The 18,093-nt window shown below is 33.4% G+C and overlaps 1 protein-coding gene across 4 annotated transcripts; it reads right to left on the minus strand.

Moving 5' to 3' along the window:
• Positions 1-7,201: 7,201 nt before the first annotated feature.
• Ada2b (Transcriptional adapter 2B) lies at positions 7,202-16,461 on the minus strand. 4 transcript variants are annotated; one of them, XM_073958125.1, is made up of 5 exons: positions 16,423-16,461; positions 16,229-16,326; positions 15,266-16,135; positions 8,511-8,654; positions 7,202-8,436 (listed from the first exon to the last, which is right to left on the minus strand). In XM_073958125.1, exons 1-5 carry the CDS (start codon positions 16,427-16,429, stop codon positions 8,323-8,325), a joined length of 1,233 nt encoding a protein of 410 aa, XP_073814226.1. In that variant the 5' UTR covers positions 16,430-16,461; the 3' UTR covers positions 7,202-8,322. The 4 variants fall into 4 exon arrangements, with proteins under 4 accessions (XP_073814226.1, XP_073814224.1, XP_073814223.1 ...); XM_073958123.1 differs by having other exon boundaries at positions 8,511-8,584; positions 16,423-16,457; XM_073958122.1 differs by lacking the exon at positions 16,423-16,461 and having other exon boundaries at positions 8,511-8,584; positions 16,229-16,416.
• Positions 16,462-18,093: the final 1,632 nt, after the last annotated feature.

An 18,093-nucleotide genomic window follows, 5' to 3' on the forward strand; every position in this document is an offset into this window, starting at 1 on the left:
TTGAGAGAGGATTATTAAGGTAGATGTATCAGCAATCCGTTACAACAATGTCAAAAAGATTTTGCAAGAATTAATAATTTTCTCGATCGAAAACGGTCAAGCAATGTTATCGATTTTTTCGATAGTAACCGGTAATCGAACTATGTTCCGGTCCACACTAGCGTGAATTTCATTAAAAAATTTCATGAAATTAGGTGTTCTTAAATCGAATTCCCCACTACAGCAGTTTTATGATTTTACTCTACTATGGACGTCGATCTAGATACGCATAATTTCATATATTGTGAAATTACTGTAGTGTGGCCCGGGACTATGGAAACCGCAAGCAACATTATGAAGGTAGACAACAAAAACTAAAAAAAAAAAACAAAATTAAGATTGAGAAAATGTAAATATTTGTGGAATTTGTTGAACAATACATTGAATAATAATTTCGGAATGAAGTAGTGCTAAGAAAATTATTTATGTATACAAAACCTTTTTGACATGGTTGTAACAGATTGCTTATACATCTACCTTAATAGTTCTCTCTCAAAATAAATGAGAGAGAATTTGGAGAGTTTTTTGCTTGGGCTCTCTGAGATAATCTTTCCTTTGGTAAACAACGGCGGATACCTATATTCTATTAAATGTTGTTCACCTATAAAAAACGCTATTATTTTTTCGCGAAAATGCTTACTTTTTTCAAATTATTTTGAAAGACGGCAAACAGTAAATTTTGGCTAATGAATGCATAAATTTGTATATTTATTTTAATTCTAATTTTATTACTATTTCTTAAACGAGTGCAATGCACTTTTCCAAATTTTTCTTCTTATTTTGTTTAAAAAAATGCTGAAATTTATTTCCTAATTTTATTTTTCTTTTATAAACCGACAACAAACAACAATTTTTACTTTTTAAACAAAAAATCTTTCAATTTCTCGCAAATTTATGCTCAATAACTCGATAATTTTACTCGATAACGAATATTAGGTGTGTTCGTTTACTCAACAATTTGTACAAATTTGTACAAGTTCAGTAACTTCTTGTAATCGTCTAAGGTCTTTTGCATTGTACTGTAGAGTAAACGAACAACATCCAGTAACAATTTGCACAAATTTTGAGTAAACGAACACACATATTGTTATCCCAAATTTAAGTACTCGCTTCGAAACAACTTGATATCGAATCACATATGCTCTGTTCCAGAACCTTCTTTCAGTACTGGAACAGACCATTAATTAGGCCCTGATGAACTAGTTCAGTACCATAGTTCGTTTGCGTATGATTTATTTTATTAAAACAAAGAGATAATATAACTCATTCGCAGTTCGTTCATGGAAACAACCGGTGTCCACTGAACTATATTTTGAACTAGGTCGTTCAAACGAACTAGATTTTAACAACTCTAGTTTCCACTGTACGTCGTTCGTTCTCTATTCGTTATTCGACCCATAACTACGAATAAATTACTTATTTCCCCACACAAAATTCTATGAACGAACGACGATTTTTCTACGTTGTTCGAGTAGAAATACTCTCTGAACGACGAATAAAAAAGTCCCATCCCTAACAACTGAGAGAATTTATCAAAAAAATTAATTGTGACATGTCTAAATTCAAAAATGAAAAATTTGTTGAAAACACAAACAATTTTAGAAAAAGAAAAAAGATGAATGAAAATTAATGAACTAAACATTTTATATATATGCAGAAGGAAGAAGGTTGTGTTTCCTTCTTAATTCCACTCAAATTTCCTGTACATTAGTTCAAAACCGCGTAAAAAACGCGTATACACAAACATTGTTTTGACATGTCTCTCTCTCTCTCTCTCTTTAATTTTGAAAATAGAAACATATAAAAATATATTAAAAATACAAACTTATTCAGAATTTATGGAAAAAATTAATGAAAAGTGTGTAGTTAACTGTAGAAGATACATTTGAAGGAAAGTCTATTGATTTTCCTGTTAATTTAATGTATATTTTATGTTGTTTCGGTTCAAATTTACGTGAAAACAAGGAAACAAAAATGAAAGAAAATTTGTTTATGTTTCTGTTAATTACGAATGGTGTCGTGGAAACGGGTTGATTCGTGTACGTCGTTCGACAGGCGAACAACGTAATTGAAACGCTCGTGTGAACATGACATAAATCGATCGTATTATTTAATAAAAAAATTAAAAAAAAATACTAGGCTTATTTATATTAACAAATACTTTGGCTTTATAATTGCTGTACGACTTATACTGGCAGCAAACTGCACAGATAAATGTCAATGGAAATCTGACAGATGAGATATCAATATCAAGAGGAGTCAGACAAGGATGTATTTTATCTCCACTCCTATTTAATATATACTCAGAGAGAATTTTCCAAGAATCCACTACAAATATCCGGGAAGGAATACAAATAAACGGGACCTTTATAAACAACATTAGATATGCAGATGGTACTACTATAATCGCTGATAGTATATCAGGACTCCAAAAATTAGTAACCCCACTCACCTTATGTAGCGAATCATATGGACTAAAAATTAATACTAACAAAACAAGGCTAATGGTTGTTAGTAAGAAAAATCAACATAATGAAGCTAAATTAAAAATAAATAATTCATATGTCGGAAAGAGATGGCAAGAGATGGCAAGAGATGCATTTTTTAAATATAAGAAAGTTCTTGTCAATCATGATATAAACATCGAAACAAAAGCAAGGTTTAAAAAATGCTACATCTGGTCAGTTCTACTTATGCCGTGGAGACGTGGACTATTAAAGCTGCTGATATACGAAGATTGGAAGCCTTTGAAATGTGGGTCTACCGCAGAGTTTTAAAAATACCATGGACTGCGTACTTGACAAATGCCGAAGTATTGACAAGAATGAATCAAAGAAAACTCACAGCTACAATCAAAAAACGAAAAACCTCATATCTGAGACACATCATGAGAAATGTAAAATATAGGTTATTGCAAAAAATCCTGAAAGAAACAGTTGAAGGTCGGCGTACCAGAGGCCGAAAAGAGATGACCTGGCTAAAGAACATAGAAGAGTGGACAAAATACAATATTTCGGCAAACCTTCTAAATGCGGCAAGAAATAGATACACTTTTGATATAATTGTTAATAATTTATAAATATAGGGTGTTGTTTTAAGCTAGATAGAACTTTAAATTGTAAAAAGTAACACAAAAAATTAAATTATGATGAAACTGTTTTTTTATTTGTTTCAGTATACTCTGACAAATCATCATGAATAGACTCACGCTTGAACAACGCTACGAAATTATCCAAATTTACTTTGAAAATCAGTCGTCGATTCGCTCTAGAGCAGTTGGCAAATGACCCGTTGTTTTATCGCAAAATTGTGTTTAGCGATGAGGCTCATTTTTGGCTTAACGGGTTTGTTAATAAGCAAAATTGCCGCATATGGAGTGAGACCAATCCACAAGAGACCCTACAGACTCCATTACATCCAGAAAAATGCACCGTATGGTGCGGTTTTCACGCTGGTGGCATCATCGGACCTTGTTTCTTCAAAAATGAGGCCGGAGCTCGCGTTACGGTCAATGGAGATCGTTACCGCACCATGATCAATGATTTTTTGTTTGAAAATATGGATGACATTGATCCGGAGGAGATGTGGTTTCAACAGGATGGCGCTACGTGCCATACGGCGAACGCAACCATCGACTTATTGAAATCAAAATTTGGCGATAAGTTGATTTCGAGAAGTGGACCTGTCAATTGGCCTCCAAGGTCGTGCGATTTGACACCTCTCGATTATTTCCTGTGGGGCTACGTGAAGTCACTGGTTTATGCTTTGTGTTATTTTTTACAATTTCAAGTTCTATCGGGCTTAAAAAAACACCCGCTATATAGTACTAAATAATATCAAATTTAATATGTATATAAATAAGTAAATGAAATGTACCTCGATATAATTGTATGGTCGCTTACATTCGAAAATCGAATTAGCAAATAAAGAAGAAGAAGCTAATTAAATTTTTTAACAGTGTAAACGGGTTTGATTATTTTCTTATTTGGTGTTTTTTAAATTGTCTACTATCTATAACAAAAAAAAAAAAAAAACAAATACTTAAAAAGGCTTTTCCTGCGACAATTAAAACTGTGTATGTGTAATATAGATACATGGTAACCCAAAATAACTCTCACATGTTCTAAAGGTAAATTTAACCCCTGTTGTGCAGACCAAAGAAACGCATTTTTATTTTTTTTTTAAACTACCAATATTTTTAAATCGTTCTTTCTTTCATCTGAAAAACACATACTACTTTTGGAAATATATGGTCTGTTCCAGTACTCCAAGAATCTACCAATTTTTACTATTTTTCCGATAACATAAAGGAAAAAATTTTATCGTAGTAAAAAATAGTAGCTTCTTGCTGGGGCGTACAGAAATAAAGCCCCAAGAAATAACGCCCCAAACGGGAATGAAAATAGACCCCAAATTTTGGGGTGTTTTTACAATTTGAAAAATTGCCCCAATACAAAAAGGCCCCAAACTAGGAAATTTGGCCCCAAAAAAGTATTGCAATTATGCCCCAAAATTTCATTGGGGCCAAAATGCATTTTTGAAATTTGGGTGCATTTGCAAAATGCATTATCACCCCAAACAACGAAAATGAAATTAGGCCCCAAAGTATGCATTCTCGCCCCAAAATATTTATTCACTTAAATTTGGGGTGTAAATGAAGCCCTAAATTTGAGGTGTAATTTCAAAAAATATTTTTAAAGATATTCATTCAATAGTTTGTAATATATAACTAATTGATGACTGTACTTTTTTACGATTGTAGCATGTTAAAGCCACCTAGAAACAAGCTCTTATTTTCAAGTGTACTAGCAGGCGTCTATGAATGTGATAAAAATTAAATTTTTAAATAAAATTAAAGACGATTGCGTATTAATCGCAAAATCTTTGGGAAGTGGATCGTCGGCATCAAGTACCGTTCGTAATGCTTTTCAGAAACATTGTGATAAGTGAGTATTTCTGTACCAATTTCTATATAAAAAAACTCCCCATCAAATAGTTGAAGCATTCATGCTCGAAAAGGTGTGGACAAATTTCGGTCTGACCAAAAACCAAACAAACCCGAGACAGACTTTAACTACTACATATCTCCAAATCAAGTCAAACAGAATTAGAAAGAAATGGAAAGTAGCTGAAGAAAAATATTTTAAAAAAATAATTTAAAAAATCAAACAGAATTAGAAAAAGTGGAGAGTAGCTGAAGAAAAATATATTTAAAAAAATCGCGCGATTTTTTAAATATATTTTTCTTCAGCTACTCTCCATTTTTTTTTAATTCTGTTTGAATTGATTTGGAGAGAAAAAATATATTTAAAAAATTGGGCGATTTTTTAAATATATTTTTCTTCAGCTACTCCCCTAATTCTGTTTGACTTGATTTGGAGAGAAAGAATATACTAAAAAAATCGCGCGATTTTTTAATATATTTTTTCATTCCAAATCCATTCAAACAGATTTAGAAAAGAAAGGAGAGTAGCTGAAGAAAAATATATTTAAAAAATCGCGCGATTTTTTAAATATATTTTCCTCCCTTCTTTTCTAAATCTGTTTGATTTTTTAAATATATTTTTCTTCAGCTACTCTCCATTTCTTTCTAATTCTTTTTGACTTGATTTGGAGAGAAAAAATATATCCAAAAAATCGCGCGATTTTTTATATATATTTTTTCTCTCCAAACCTCCAAATCAAGTCAAACAGAATTAGAAAGAAATGGAGAGAAAAAATATATTAACTAAATCGCGCGATTTTTTTTAGTATATGTATTTTTTTCTCTCCAAGTCAAGTCAACAGAATTAGGAGAGTAGCTGAAGAAAAATATATTTAAAAAAATCGCGCGATTTTTTTAAATATATTTTCCTTCCTTCCTCTGTAAAAAAGGAAAAATAAATGCCTTAGCATTTTTAAATAGGATGGTGTTTGAAGAAAACGCTATATGCACAAATATGCTCCCAATGGAGGATGAGGTATATAAATTAAACATTGTTAATAGGTGTATCTTTTTTACTTTCTTAATGTTGCTGAAACATTTTTTCAGCAGTTTTTCCTTTACACAACTGTCAAAATCTGCAACATTAGTAATAATTATTACCAAATATTACCAATTATTATAAGTAATAATATCATATAATTTTTTGAATTCTATGAAATAAGTGTTTACTTTTGCTTAGTATTACTAAAAATTATTGTTATTTTGAGTCCTTTATTTTTTTCGCTTTTTTCTTAATAAAGTTTTCGAAATTGTACCCCATTTTTTGATCATATCTTAATAAAAACTTTAGAAAATGCACCCCAATTTCTTGTTTTTGTTAAACATTAAAATATATTTAGGTCCCAATCATGTGCAAAAAGGCCCTAATGAAAAATTCAATTAGGCCCCAATATTATTTAGACCCCAATTTGATTTTCAAATTTTCGATTTACTTGTTGTGAAGACAATTTGGCCCCAACAGTTAAATGGAAAAAGGTCCCAAAAAGACGAAATTAGACCCCAAAAGTTTTGTTGTTGTTTTTCATATACCTGTTCGGGGCCTTTTTTCATTTTCAATTTGGGGTGTTATTTCCTGGGGCCTTATTTCTGTACGCCCTTGCAGGTTCTGGAACAGACCAATTGTTGGAAAATATTGCATAGCCTTGTGTTCATGGCTACCTGGGAAACCCTTTTTTGTAAAAGTGGTTTGAGGTGCCAACGATTGCTCGAAAATGGATGGACCGTTCTTGCGGGTATTTTAAGAACGTAATAATCTTGTCTTTAAGCGAAAGAGAATTTTAAAAAAATCCATTAAAAATTTCTAACTGTCAAAGTCAACATTTTGATTTTAACGAAAGAAATTGGCAGGTTTTTGTCAATCTGTCCCGCTACCTACAAATCACAATAAATTGTTTCCTTCCAATTCTCATATCTCAGACAATTTTGCTCCGATAAGTCAATCATAGACCGACTTCTTAAACGCATGACATTGCACTGCCTTCGTATATTGTCATGTGTTTACAAATGCATAACGCTTTCCTTAGGAAATATCAATGTAATATTAAGCAACAACTGTTAGCAAAAGTTCTTTGTTTATCTGTTAATGCCAAATGTTAACTATTTCGAATTTTCTTCATTGAGGCAAATAGTTACCTAAGTACATTATGCAAGAAGAATATGTCTCATAAAACGCCAGAATAATGGTTGTGAGTTTGTAGTTTATTACGAGTTTATTTATTTACATGTAGTACTAAATTGCTACTAAAACAATGAAAACTGCAAAATTAAATAACTATTTTCCAGTTCAAAACTTGATACAAGTGAATGTCTAAAAAATAAAGTTCATATGCATATATGCCGTGCTATTGATTAACATATTTTTTTTCACTCTTAATTTGTAACTAAAATATACAGCCGACATTTTTGTACATAAATACATATATATTTATATGTGAATGATTAATTATAATGGATACTTTACACAACCTATCTTACATATGTGTTGTCATTTTGCATATACATTTTGTAAATAAGAAGTGACAACTCATATGTAAAAAACATATCGTGTAATGTACCTTTAAGAATACGTTATTGTTTAATATATATTCTAAATACATCCCTTATGGTTTATCAATTTAGAAAAAGTTAAGCTAATAAAATAAATAGTCGAGTATTGAGATATATGTATGTATAACATTACCATATGTATGTCTTTGCCATTCTGAATTTAACAATTGAGGAACAGATTAATTCAAACAATTCAGTGACTCAGCCAACCCACTTTGATAAAATATTTTCTGATTGAACTTTCAACTGGCGAAAGATTGGAAGATGTGACTGGAGCACCACTCAGAAGGAGGGTCTTGAGAGAAAGATAAGATGTAGGTGGCAAATTGAACACATTGCATATTTGTTGTTCGTTGGTTGACAAAAGATTGGTGCCCAGTGGCTGTGGCAGTTGTTTAAGTTCATCCAATTGGGCTCTTAAAATACTACTCATCGGCGTAGCTGGTGATTGAGTTAATTGAAGTCCTTTTTGGCCGTTTGCTGGCGTTTGTTGAGTCATCATCGTGTTTTGAATCTCCAATTGTTGTTGCAGGTGTGACTTTTCGGTGTTCTGACTTTGTATGATTGCGACGTCGTTTACTTGTAGTTGTGGTGGATTTTTCACTGACACTGTGAGCAACTGCTGTAGGTGAGGTTGATTCGAATTCAGGTGTGATTTCATCAACGGTATTAATGGTGTTGTTGTTAACATTGAGTTCATCCCTGCTCCCGAGGCCATCGACGTCGTCGTATGTGCCGGTGATACACGATAGCTATCCAAGTAGTTTTTGTTGTGCGATGATACGCCGTAAGAGATCTGGTCTCCTGTGTGGGGCATGTTGTTTGGCGCGATGGAATTTGGACTTTCGTTTGCGTTTGCCAGTTCGCTATGAATATGTTAAAAAATAATTAATAGCACAACATTTTCAAAAGAATCACTTTACGTGTAATGTCAACTTACAGTTTTCGGCTGTTGTGTTGTGGGGACAGTAAGGAATAGCCTGGCTGCCGCTGATTTCCAGTGCTGAGATTGTCCTGCAGTAAAACATTGTCTTATACATCCATTTAAACGTTCGCCATTTGGGGTGCTGATAATACACGGAAGCTGAATATCGCAAAGAGGTAAATAGAAACATTAGTCTTTTGTTTGTAGTTATACTTTTGAAAATTGTTCATAAAGACATACATAGGCTCTGTTCCAGAATCTGCAGGAATCTACTCTTTGTACATTTTTGACAAATGTATAAAGGAAAAAATTGTCAAATTTTCAAAAATGGTAGACACGTGCAGGTTCAGGAACAGAGCAATATTTTTAATTACCATCACTCGATATTCAAAGGCCTTCGTGTATTACAGATACATAACTAACTTAAAGTTAGAACGTAAAAACTAATACATACGTAAATAATTTTGTGTTAATTTTTAAATGTGATTAATATTTAAATGGATTTAATTTTGATGAATTTACCTTACCTCAAACAAGAATAAACTTCAAATTTAAATTATTATGGCCTGTTTCAGTAATGCAATGTTCATACCGACGGTCGTTCCCTCTCTATTCGTCGTTCAACACCCAATTACTATTTAATTTAATTTATTTCAAGATTGGTAACCAAGCCAATAAGGCCGTATATGTTACAAAAACAAACTTAACACAAACTACACTCAAATCTTGTATTAGAACTTAAATCTAATAAATACATAATAATCCAAAAAAAATATTTAATCACTTCATTTTCCATACAAAATTTTGTGAGCGAGCAAACATTTTTATACATTGTTCATTTTAAACTACTCTCCGAACGACGATAAAAAATGTCCCATCTCTAACAAATGAGAGTATTTATCGAAATAAATTATGCGGCCCATACACTGTGGCCATGCAGGACAGCATTTGTAATAGTATTAGTAAATTTTGAAGTTTTCGTCAATGTATGTGGGAGTATTTTTAGCAGGATTGAAATCAAAATAGTTTTGATATTGTAAATGAAACCCTTTCAATCCGATGAATTTTGTTTATTTTCCAAGAAATCTAAAAACAGTATTTGAAAATAACAAATATTTGGTCTGTTCCAGAACTGCAAGAATCTACTAATTTTTACTATTTTTCCAATAACATAAAGGTAAAAAATGTTATCGTAGTAAAAAATAGTAGCTTATTGCAGGTTCTGGAACAGAGCAATTGTTTGTGGCGAAATTAACATTTTTTGAAAACTTCAACTAAAAGTCGCGTTTTGGAAGAAAATTAATCAGTTTGGAATATGGATTGAAGAAATGTCACACATTCAATCACACACGTACACAAGGGGTTCATCTGCAGCAGCAGTATGGGCCGCATTAATTATGACAGGCAAAATAAAAAAAAATAAAAATGTATTTAATACATTTTTAGAATAACTGCAAAACATGATTGAAAAGTAAACGGTTCAACAATTAGTAAACAATTAAAGCATAGCAAATTTTGTATTCTCTTTCATTGCAGAACAAAAATCAGATACCTGCCTGATGAAAGTATGTATACCATAAATATATTTTGGCGTTAATTTTGAAAATAAAAAAATTGTAAAATGTGTTGCAAACACCAAAACTTTGAGAAAAAACAGGTAACATGAATGAAAAGAATATAATTTAATATTAAATAGATATTTGATGGAAGGACAATTGATTTTACGCGTCGTTTGGCTTGAACTTTCTTTAAAATCAACAAACAAAAAGTATAAAAATATGAACTCTGTTGGTGTGAAGCATGTACCATGTCGTATGAACGGGTTAATTCGTGTACGTAATTATGAGAGCGAACAACGTAATCCAATCGTCGGAATGAACATGGCATAAGTCGATTCATAAGTTCATAAGGATATGTATATCTCGGGAAATATGGACTTCCCCATATGATATACACTGCCGCTCACTTGAATAGAACCACCCTACAAAATTTTTTTCAATCTACATTTTTTCCGAATTATGCAAGATATGAAGTGTTTAAGTTTTATTACGAATTATACAACTAAAACAAAATAAAGTCAAAAATTGAAGTAAAAGATTTGGCTCTTTTGAATAGAACCCCCCTTTAATTCGTGATGAAATTACCACTCCGGATATCCGAAAATGCTTCTCACCACTGGAAATGCATGTTTTAGAACTCCTTTGTAATTTGTGGTGCGCATTTAGGGTGGAAGAAATTGACGACCAAGTCCTTCATAATTAGTAATGCGTTCCAACACCATGAAAATACCTTCTTCGCTACAGAAACAATTAAGAAGGTGGTCTTCCATTCAACAGACGCGAACAAATAGTTATATAGTTATGCAATTGTTTACTTGATGAGGAAAGTCCTTAATAACTATGAAGGACTTGGGCGTCAATTTCTTTCACCCAAAATGCGCACCACAAATTACAAAGGAGTTCTAAAACATGCATTTCCAGTGGTGAGAAGCATTTTCGGATAACCGGAGTGGTAATTTCATCACGAATTAAAGGGGGGTTCTATTCAAAAGAGCCAAATCTTTTACTTCATTTTTTGACTTTATTTTGTTTTAGTTGTATAATTCGTATATAAATTGGATTTGAATGCAAATGAATGACTAAGTTTACTCCAAACAAATGAAGCAAAATATAATAAAACTTAAACACTTCATATCTTGCATAATTCGGAAAAAATGTAGATTGAAAAAAATTTGTAGGGTGGTTCTATTCAAGTAAGCGGCAGTATATATCAATCATATGGGGAAGTCCATATTTCCCGATAATTCGGAAAAACTATATCGACGCCTCCAAATAATAGTATGCTAAGTCGACTTAGCATGTTTTCAAGTTCTTTACATTTTTATATTTAACGTCCTTTAACTTAAATTCTGTCAAATTTTGGTAATGATCGGACAATCCGAACAGAAGTTATTAACAAATATTTACTTAGCATAGTACTGAAGGTCAAAGAAATTTCCAAACTTTTAGAGCTTGTCCTGCAAAACTCGCTTTTCAGAATTAGCAAACTATTATTTGGAGGTGTCGAACGTCTTTTAACTTAAATTCTGTCTAATTTTGGTAATGATCGGTCAATCCGAACAGAAGTTATAAACAAATATTGACTTAGCATAGTACTGAAGTTCAAAAAAATTTCCAAACTTTGAGAGCTTCTCCTGCAAAACTCACTTTTTAGACTTAGCATACTATTATTTGGAGGTGTCGATATGATTTTTGACAAAAAAAAAATAATAATAATAATTAAAAAAAAAATATGATCGCGTTAGCCCTGTTTAGCATCTGTTCATAGGAGTCTTACATCCCGGCAGACGGCCTGCTATTTTCGAAAAAAAAAAAATTGAAAACTTTCCGTGGAAAAAGTTTCAAATCCAGCCACTAAATTCAACTTGTTCCCGAAACATTTAGTGCTCGCTAGGCCTCATTAGTATTATATTATAAAGAACAAGTCAAGTTTAGGGCCCTGTCCCGGATCTTGATATATACCACAGATAGCCCTTGTGGCCCTGAGTATAACGATATACATTTGCACAAGTCCATACTTCCCGAAATATGGGCCTTCAAAGTTCCCCAAATACCAATGACATTCCCATATGTTTGCAGCAGACCAATTCAATATGTGTATTACTGAAGTTTGTTTTTAAGTAGCCGTCCTTTGGCCGGGGATTTAAGACTTTCTCCTATGGACAGGAGGAAATCTCGGAATGGAATTTTCGGAATTTCAGAGGCCCATATCTCGCGAAGTATGGGCTTGTGCAAGACAAAATTTATATGATTATACTCAGGACCCCAAGGGCTATCTGCGGCATATATATATCAACTTGACCCGGAACCGGGCCCTAAACTGGACTTATGCCTATTATAACTACCTCGTTTTACACAGCCCGATCATAAATGCAATCTCCCCGTGAGTTTCGTCTCTCTGCCGTTGGAACTTAAGGGGTTATGGCCACTTATTAAGCACGAAAAATTACAATTTCATGAATTTTGTACAGAAGATTTTGTTTTCATCTGATAGATCACAATTTGAGCTACTTTCGGATTTTTTTTTTTTTTTTTTTTTTGAAAAATATTGCACATTGTTCTGATAAATGGCCGTCTACGAAACACTGTTTTTACTAAAGCAGTTTGCGGTGCCCATTGTTGCTCGAAAACGAATAAACCGATCAGGATATGTTTTCGTGGGATCATTAACCACCTAATAATCTTGTACTTAAGCGAAACGAAATAAAAAATATCCATTTTTGCAAAATTTGTGAACTGACAAAGTCAACATTTTGATTTTAACTAAAACAAGTAAAAAAGCATTAAGTTCGGCCGGGCCGAACTTTTCATACCCTCCACCATAAAGTATTATGAACTAAAATGGAATAATTAGTTTTCATTCCTGTCCCCAACTATAAGTAAGTACGTTAAAATGTCAGATAATGTACATAAAATGCTTCATTAGGGAGGCCCTTTTTATGGTGCCTATATCTAACTATGTATGTTGACAATTTTTGGTGGGCTAGAAATTGGGAGGTACCGTTATATGGGGGTTACACCAAAACGTAGACCTATGTCCACAACTTCTATATATATAAAAATGGTGTAAAAAATTTATAGTAATTCATAAAATGAGAACGGCTAGGCCGATTTCTGTAAAATTTTTTGTCAGTTATTCGTATTTTCGAGGAGAAGGTCTTTACGGAAGAAAATTTTGGAAAATCTCTCTGGAAAAGTCGGAAAATTGGAAAAATCGAAAATTGAGTTTTTGTATGAAATTTTATTCCTTAATAGCGAGACGAAGTTCGCCGGGTCCGCTAGTTTATTATATAAGTTTATTGACACTTAAGAACCCTAAATATCAAATTATAGCTACATCGGTCTGAAAATTTAGCTAAAAACGTCAAAATACCGTAAATCGGGGGGTACCGTTATATGGGGCTATACCAAAACATTGACCTATGTCCCCAACTTTTGTTATATAAGTTTATTGACACTTAAGAACCCTAAATGTCAAATTATAACTAAATCGGTTTGAAAATATAGCTAAAAACGTCAAAATACCTTAAATCGGGAGGTACCGTTATATGGGGGCAATACCAAAACGTGGACCTATGTCCACAACTTTTGATATATAAGTTTATTGACACTTAAGAACCCTAAATGTCAAATTTTAGCTAAATCGGTCTGAAAATGTAGCTAAAAACGTCAAAATACCGTAAATCGGGGGGTACCGTTATATGGGGGCTATACCAAAACGTGGGCCTATGTCCACAAGTTTTCTTATATAAGTTTATTGACACTTAAGAACCCTAAATGTCAAATTTTAGCTAAATCGGTCTGAAAATGTAGCTAAAAACGTCAAAATACCGTAAATCGGGGGGTACCGTTATATGGGGGCTATACCAAAACGTGGACCTATGTCCACAAGTTTTCTTATATAAGTTTGCTGGCACTTAAGAGCCCTCAATGTCAAATTATAGCTAAATCGGTCGGAAAATGTAGCTAAAGACGTCAAAATACCGTAAATCGGGGGGTACCGTTATATGGGGACTATACCAAAACGTGGACCTATGTCCACAACTTTTGTTATATAAGTTTATTGACACTTAGGAACCCTAAATGTCAAATTATAGCTAAATCGGTCTGAAAATGTAGCTAAAAACGTCAAAATACCGTAAATCGGGGGTACCGTTATATGGGGGCTATACCAAAACGTGGACCGATATAGCCCATCATCGAACTTGACCTGCCTGCAAACAAAAGACGCATTTTCCCAAAATTTCAGCGTCCTATCTCCATTTTTGTGGATGCTAGAGTGATTACCACAGACGGACGGACGTGCACAGATCGACTCAGAATTTTACCCTGATCAAGAATATATATACTTTATAGGGTCGCAAATGAGTATTTCAATGCGTTACAAACGGAAAAACAAACTTAATATACCCTCCATACTATGGTGGAGGGTATAAAAATGATAGTTTTTTCGCCATAAATCCGTCAAAAAATGTTTAGAAAAAGTCTCTCGCTTATTATATGTATAATAATCCCACAAAAACATATGAAAATCGGATAATCCATTTTCGAGCTACATTGGGCACCGCATTCTAAAATGCCTTTTTGAGAAAATCGCGTTTCAAACGAGGTTCCATTCAAATGGCAATGAACTTTATCTTTGTAACGCTCATGTCTCAGCGAATTTTTGTCCGAACGACTCGAAATTTTTGTAACATATTTTATTCCATCAAAATGAGCCAATACAAAATTTTTCGATTTAGTAAAATTTCTAAGTGGCCATAACCCCTTAAAGGAGTGAGAAAACTCACGGGGAGTTGATATTCATGATCGGGCTGATAGTAGCCAAACTATCGAAAGTCAGACTATCGTTGTGATCCCTATCGTAAGGCTTTAATTATGTCGGACTCCAAAAAGAGATTTTTTAAATAATTCGCGACAGATAATCCAATGACAACGAAAGTCTGAATATCGATGGTATGCTCGCTCTTGCTGATAGTCTTCTGAAAGAATTTTTGATGGTATTCTTATTTTTTCGTTCAATAAATAACATTTTCGTGTAATTTAATTCTATTATAAACACATTGTATAATGTATTCTAGCGAAAAATAATTGTTTTGAAACATATCCCTTTTTGGCAAGCATGCGCCCCTCCATTCGATACATTGGATAGAATGATACATAACATGCATATAATAAGCTATAATTAATTATAATTCTTAAAATACTTACAGTCTTTCCGTGTCCATATGGCCCAGTTGAGCGATTCGCCATAGCTGCATGCTGTTCAAAGTGGCGACACTCATCGATTTTAGTCAAACCATTGTAACGATAACGGCAAAGCTCTGACAAACGTATGCGCAGTTCCTTTTCACGTTCCAATGAATTGAGCAAGCGATCGTATTCATCAGACGTATAAAATTGAGCATACACTCGGAAGCGGTCTCGAAACTCTTTCTGTTCTTTAGACAGTCCGGGATGTTGAGCATAGTTACGGTTACGGAAGAAATTTGCCACAAGCTGGTAATCACGAACTAATCGTTTGCGACGAACTCGTTCCCTTAAACGTCTAGTATAAAGGTCGACGTGTGACAGTTTGAGAAGGTAATCTGATTCTGTGTCGTCTGCATTCAATGACATTTTTGAAATCAATTGTTCTGCAGTAAAATCATATTCGCGTTCGAAACTGTCACGATTGGGCATATAACCCAACTGGGCTGCTTCTTCCAGTGTAATATCTAGTGGAGGTAAACGCTGCAGAGCTAATGCACCTAAAGGACCATTGTCGTCACTTGTGTGATCAATCAGCGTAGGACGTTGTGCCTGTGCAGGAGTCCAAGTATGACGACCAATTGTACCATTAACAAATTTATTAACATATTCCTCTTTGGCATCCTCCGCTGATTTCGTTTCAATGTGTCTGCTTATGTCTTCCCAATTACCAAATCCATACTGCTCAATAGCATCAAGTAAGCGGATTTCCTCCCTCGCCGTCCAGGCACCTTTGCCGCGAAATACTGATAATATTGCTGTTCCCGTGTCCATGAACTGATATGCATGGCTGTTTAAATGAGAACCAATTTCTGCACCCGCTGCAAAACACTAACAAAACATTCAAAACATTTTACTTGGCTGCATAGTTCTCTTAAGAAAATGACGCGTTATAAAAAAAGAATACATAAAAAATTGCCTTACCTGCAGACATAAATCAAAGTTTTCACATTCGGCACAGTGCACTCGTATCCCCTGGATATCATCTTGGCAATTTGTACAATTGTATTTGGTGAATAAATCTGCAATTGTAGTCATTTTCAATGTTAAAAATGTCACTAATTTTGTAAAACTTTGAGGCTAATTTGCTGAATTCACAAAAAGATATTCTTACGCACCCGCCATATTTGTAGAGTATTCGATTACCAAATACTAAACGAGTAGCTATTGACATGGTACAATTAGAAAGGTAGATGCCTCAGCCCAGCTGATCGAATCTAAAACGTCAAAAAACTATGAATTCGCCATGAAAAATCAAAACAAAAAACCATATGATTCGGTATGTAAGAGATAGCATGTCTACACTTTATAGCTCATTTAGACAAGCCATAAATCCTCGACTGGATTTAATAAATCCAGTACAAATCCCATTGCATTTAGATATACATTTTGGAGGATTTAAATGGCAGTCAGCTGATTTTTGTTCATAGCACAATTACCAAGGTAGATGCATTAGCCCATCTGAACGAATATGAAACGTCAAAAGAATTTTTTGTAAATTGAATTTGTCTCAAAAAACATACGTCAAATTACAAATGTATTGTTTAATACTGAAAATGTTAGCACATTATGCTACTAATGCTAACTAAAGAGCAAATAAATTATTATTTTATCGCAGTTTGCCCATCCAAAATAAATAAACGAATTATTTTATCGTTTAGACATCATAAATATTAGTCTTGGTTGATTAAAATCAACTTTGCACATCAAAACAAATTTAATTTTTCCGCCTTGTTTACACATTTTTACATTTTAAATTATTTTTAGTGTAGCAATTCACCGATGCATCTACCTTGTTTCTTGTGCCAGCTTGCAACTTTTTGTATTTTCTAGCAACATGTTGCTAAAAACAGAGTTGTATACGAGGATTTATGCCAGATTTAAAACAAATCCACTCAATAGAAGGATTTATTTTTGTATGGGAAATCTGGTAGATTTTGGCTGGATTTAGAAAATAAAACCTGATAATGCGCTAAATCCGGCTAATGGTGTCATATCTAAATGGCATATTATAGGCAAACACAAGCGATAAAAAGAGACAACAAGAGACCATTTGGCGAAAATTTTGACAGTTTACATTACAAAAAAAGTTGCTTTGTTGTAGCAATTCGCCGATGCATCTACCTTTCTTATTGTACCATGGCTATTGAGAGAAGACTTTAGGTCCATTTACATCTAAAAAAATTCAGGTTTTACTAGGCGTTTACATCAGACAGTTTGTCTTCAAATACAACTCTGATTTACTAACACAAGGTGTGTTCGTTTACTCAACAATTTGTACAAATTTGTACAAGTTCAGTAACTTCTTGTAATCGGCTAAGGTCTTTTGCATTGTACTGTAGAGTACACGAACAACATCCAGTAACAATTTGTACAAATTTTGAGTAAACGAACACACCTACATTCATACATTTGACAGGCTGTCTTACAGCTCTCCATCATTTTTTCACAGACAGTCGGGTTAACAAATTTTTGACATTTTTCGTAAAAATAAGTGAGATAATAATTGTAATGAGTTGAAAACAAAAGAACATGAACAAGAACAAAATATGTGAACGGAAAACAAAAAGAAATCGATGATTTTCATTCATAATTTTACAACTGTTTTTGCAGTTGTCGGGACGCCTACATCACACAAGCAAGTTTTGGTATTTTGACAATAAATACATGAAGTCAACTGTCCTGTCATGTGTAAACCCAGGGTTAGGGTTGGTCCATGGTACAATAAGAAAGGTAGATACATCGGCGAATTGCTACAACAAAGCAACCATGGTACAATTACTTAGGTA

Source organism: Musca autumnalis, unplaced genomic scaffold (assembly GCF_047663935.1).
Source record: "Musca autumnalis isolate F117 unplaced genomic scaffold, ASM4766393v1 scaffold_1, whole genome shotgun sequence".
Classification (NCBI taxonomy): Eukaryota; Metazoa; Arthropoda; class Insecta; order Diptera; family Muscidae; genus Musca; species Musca autumnalis.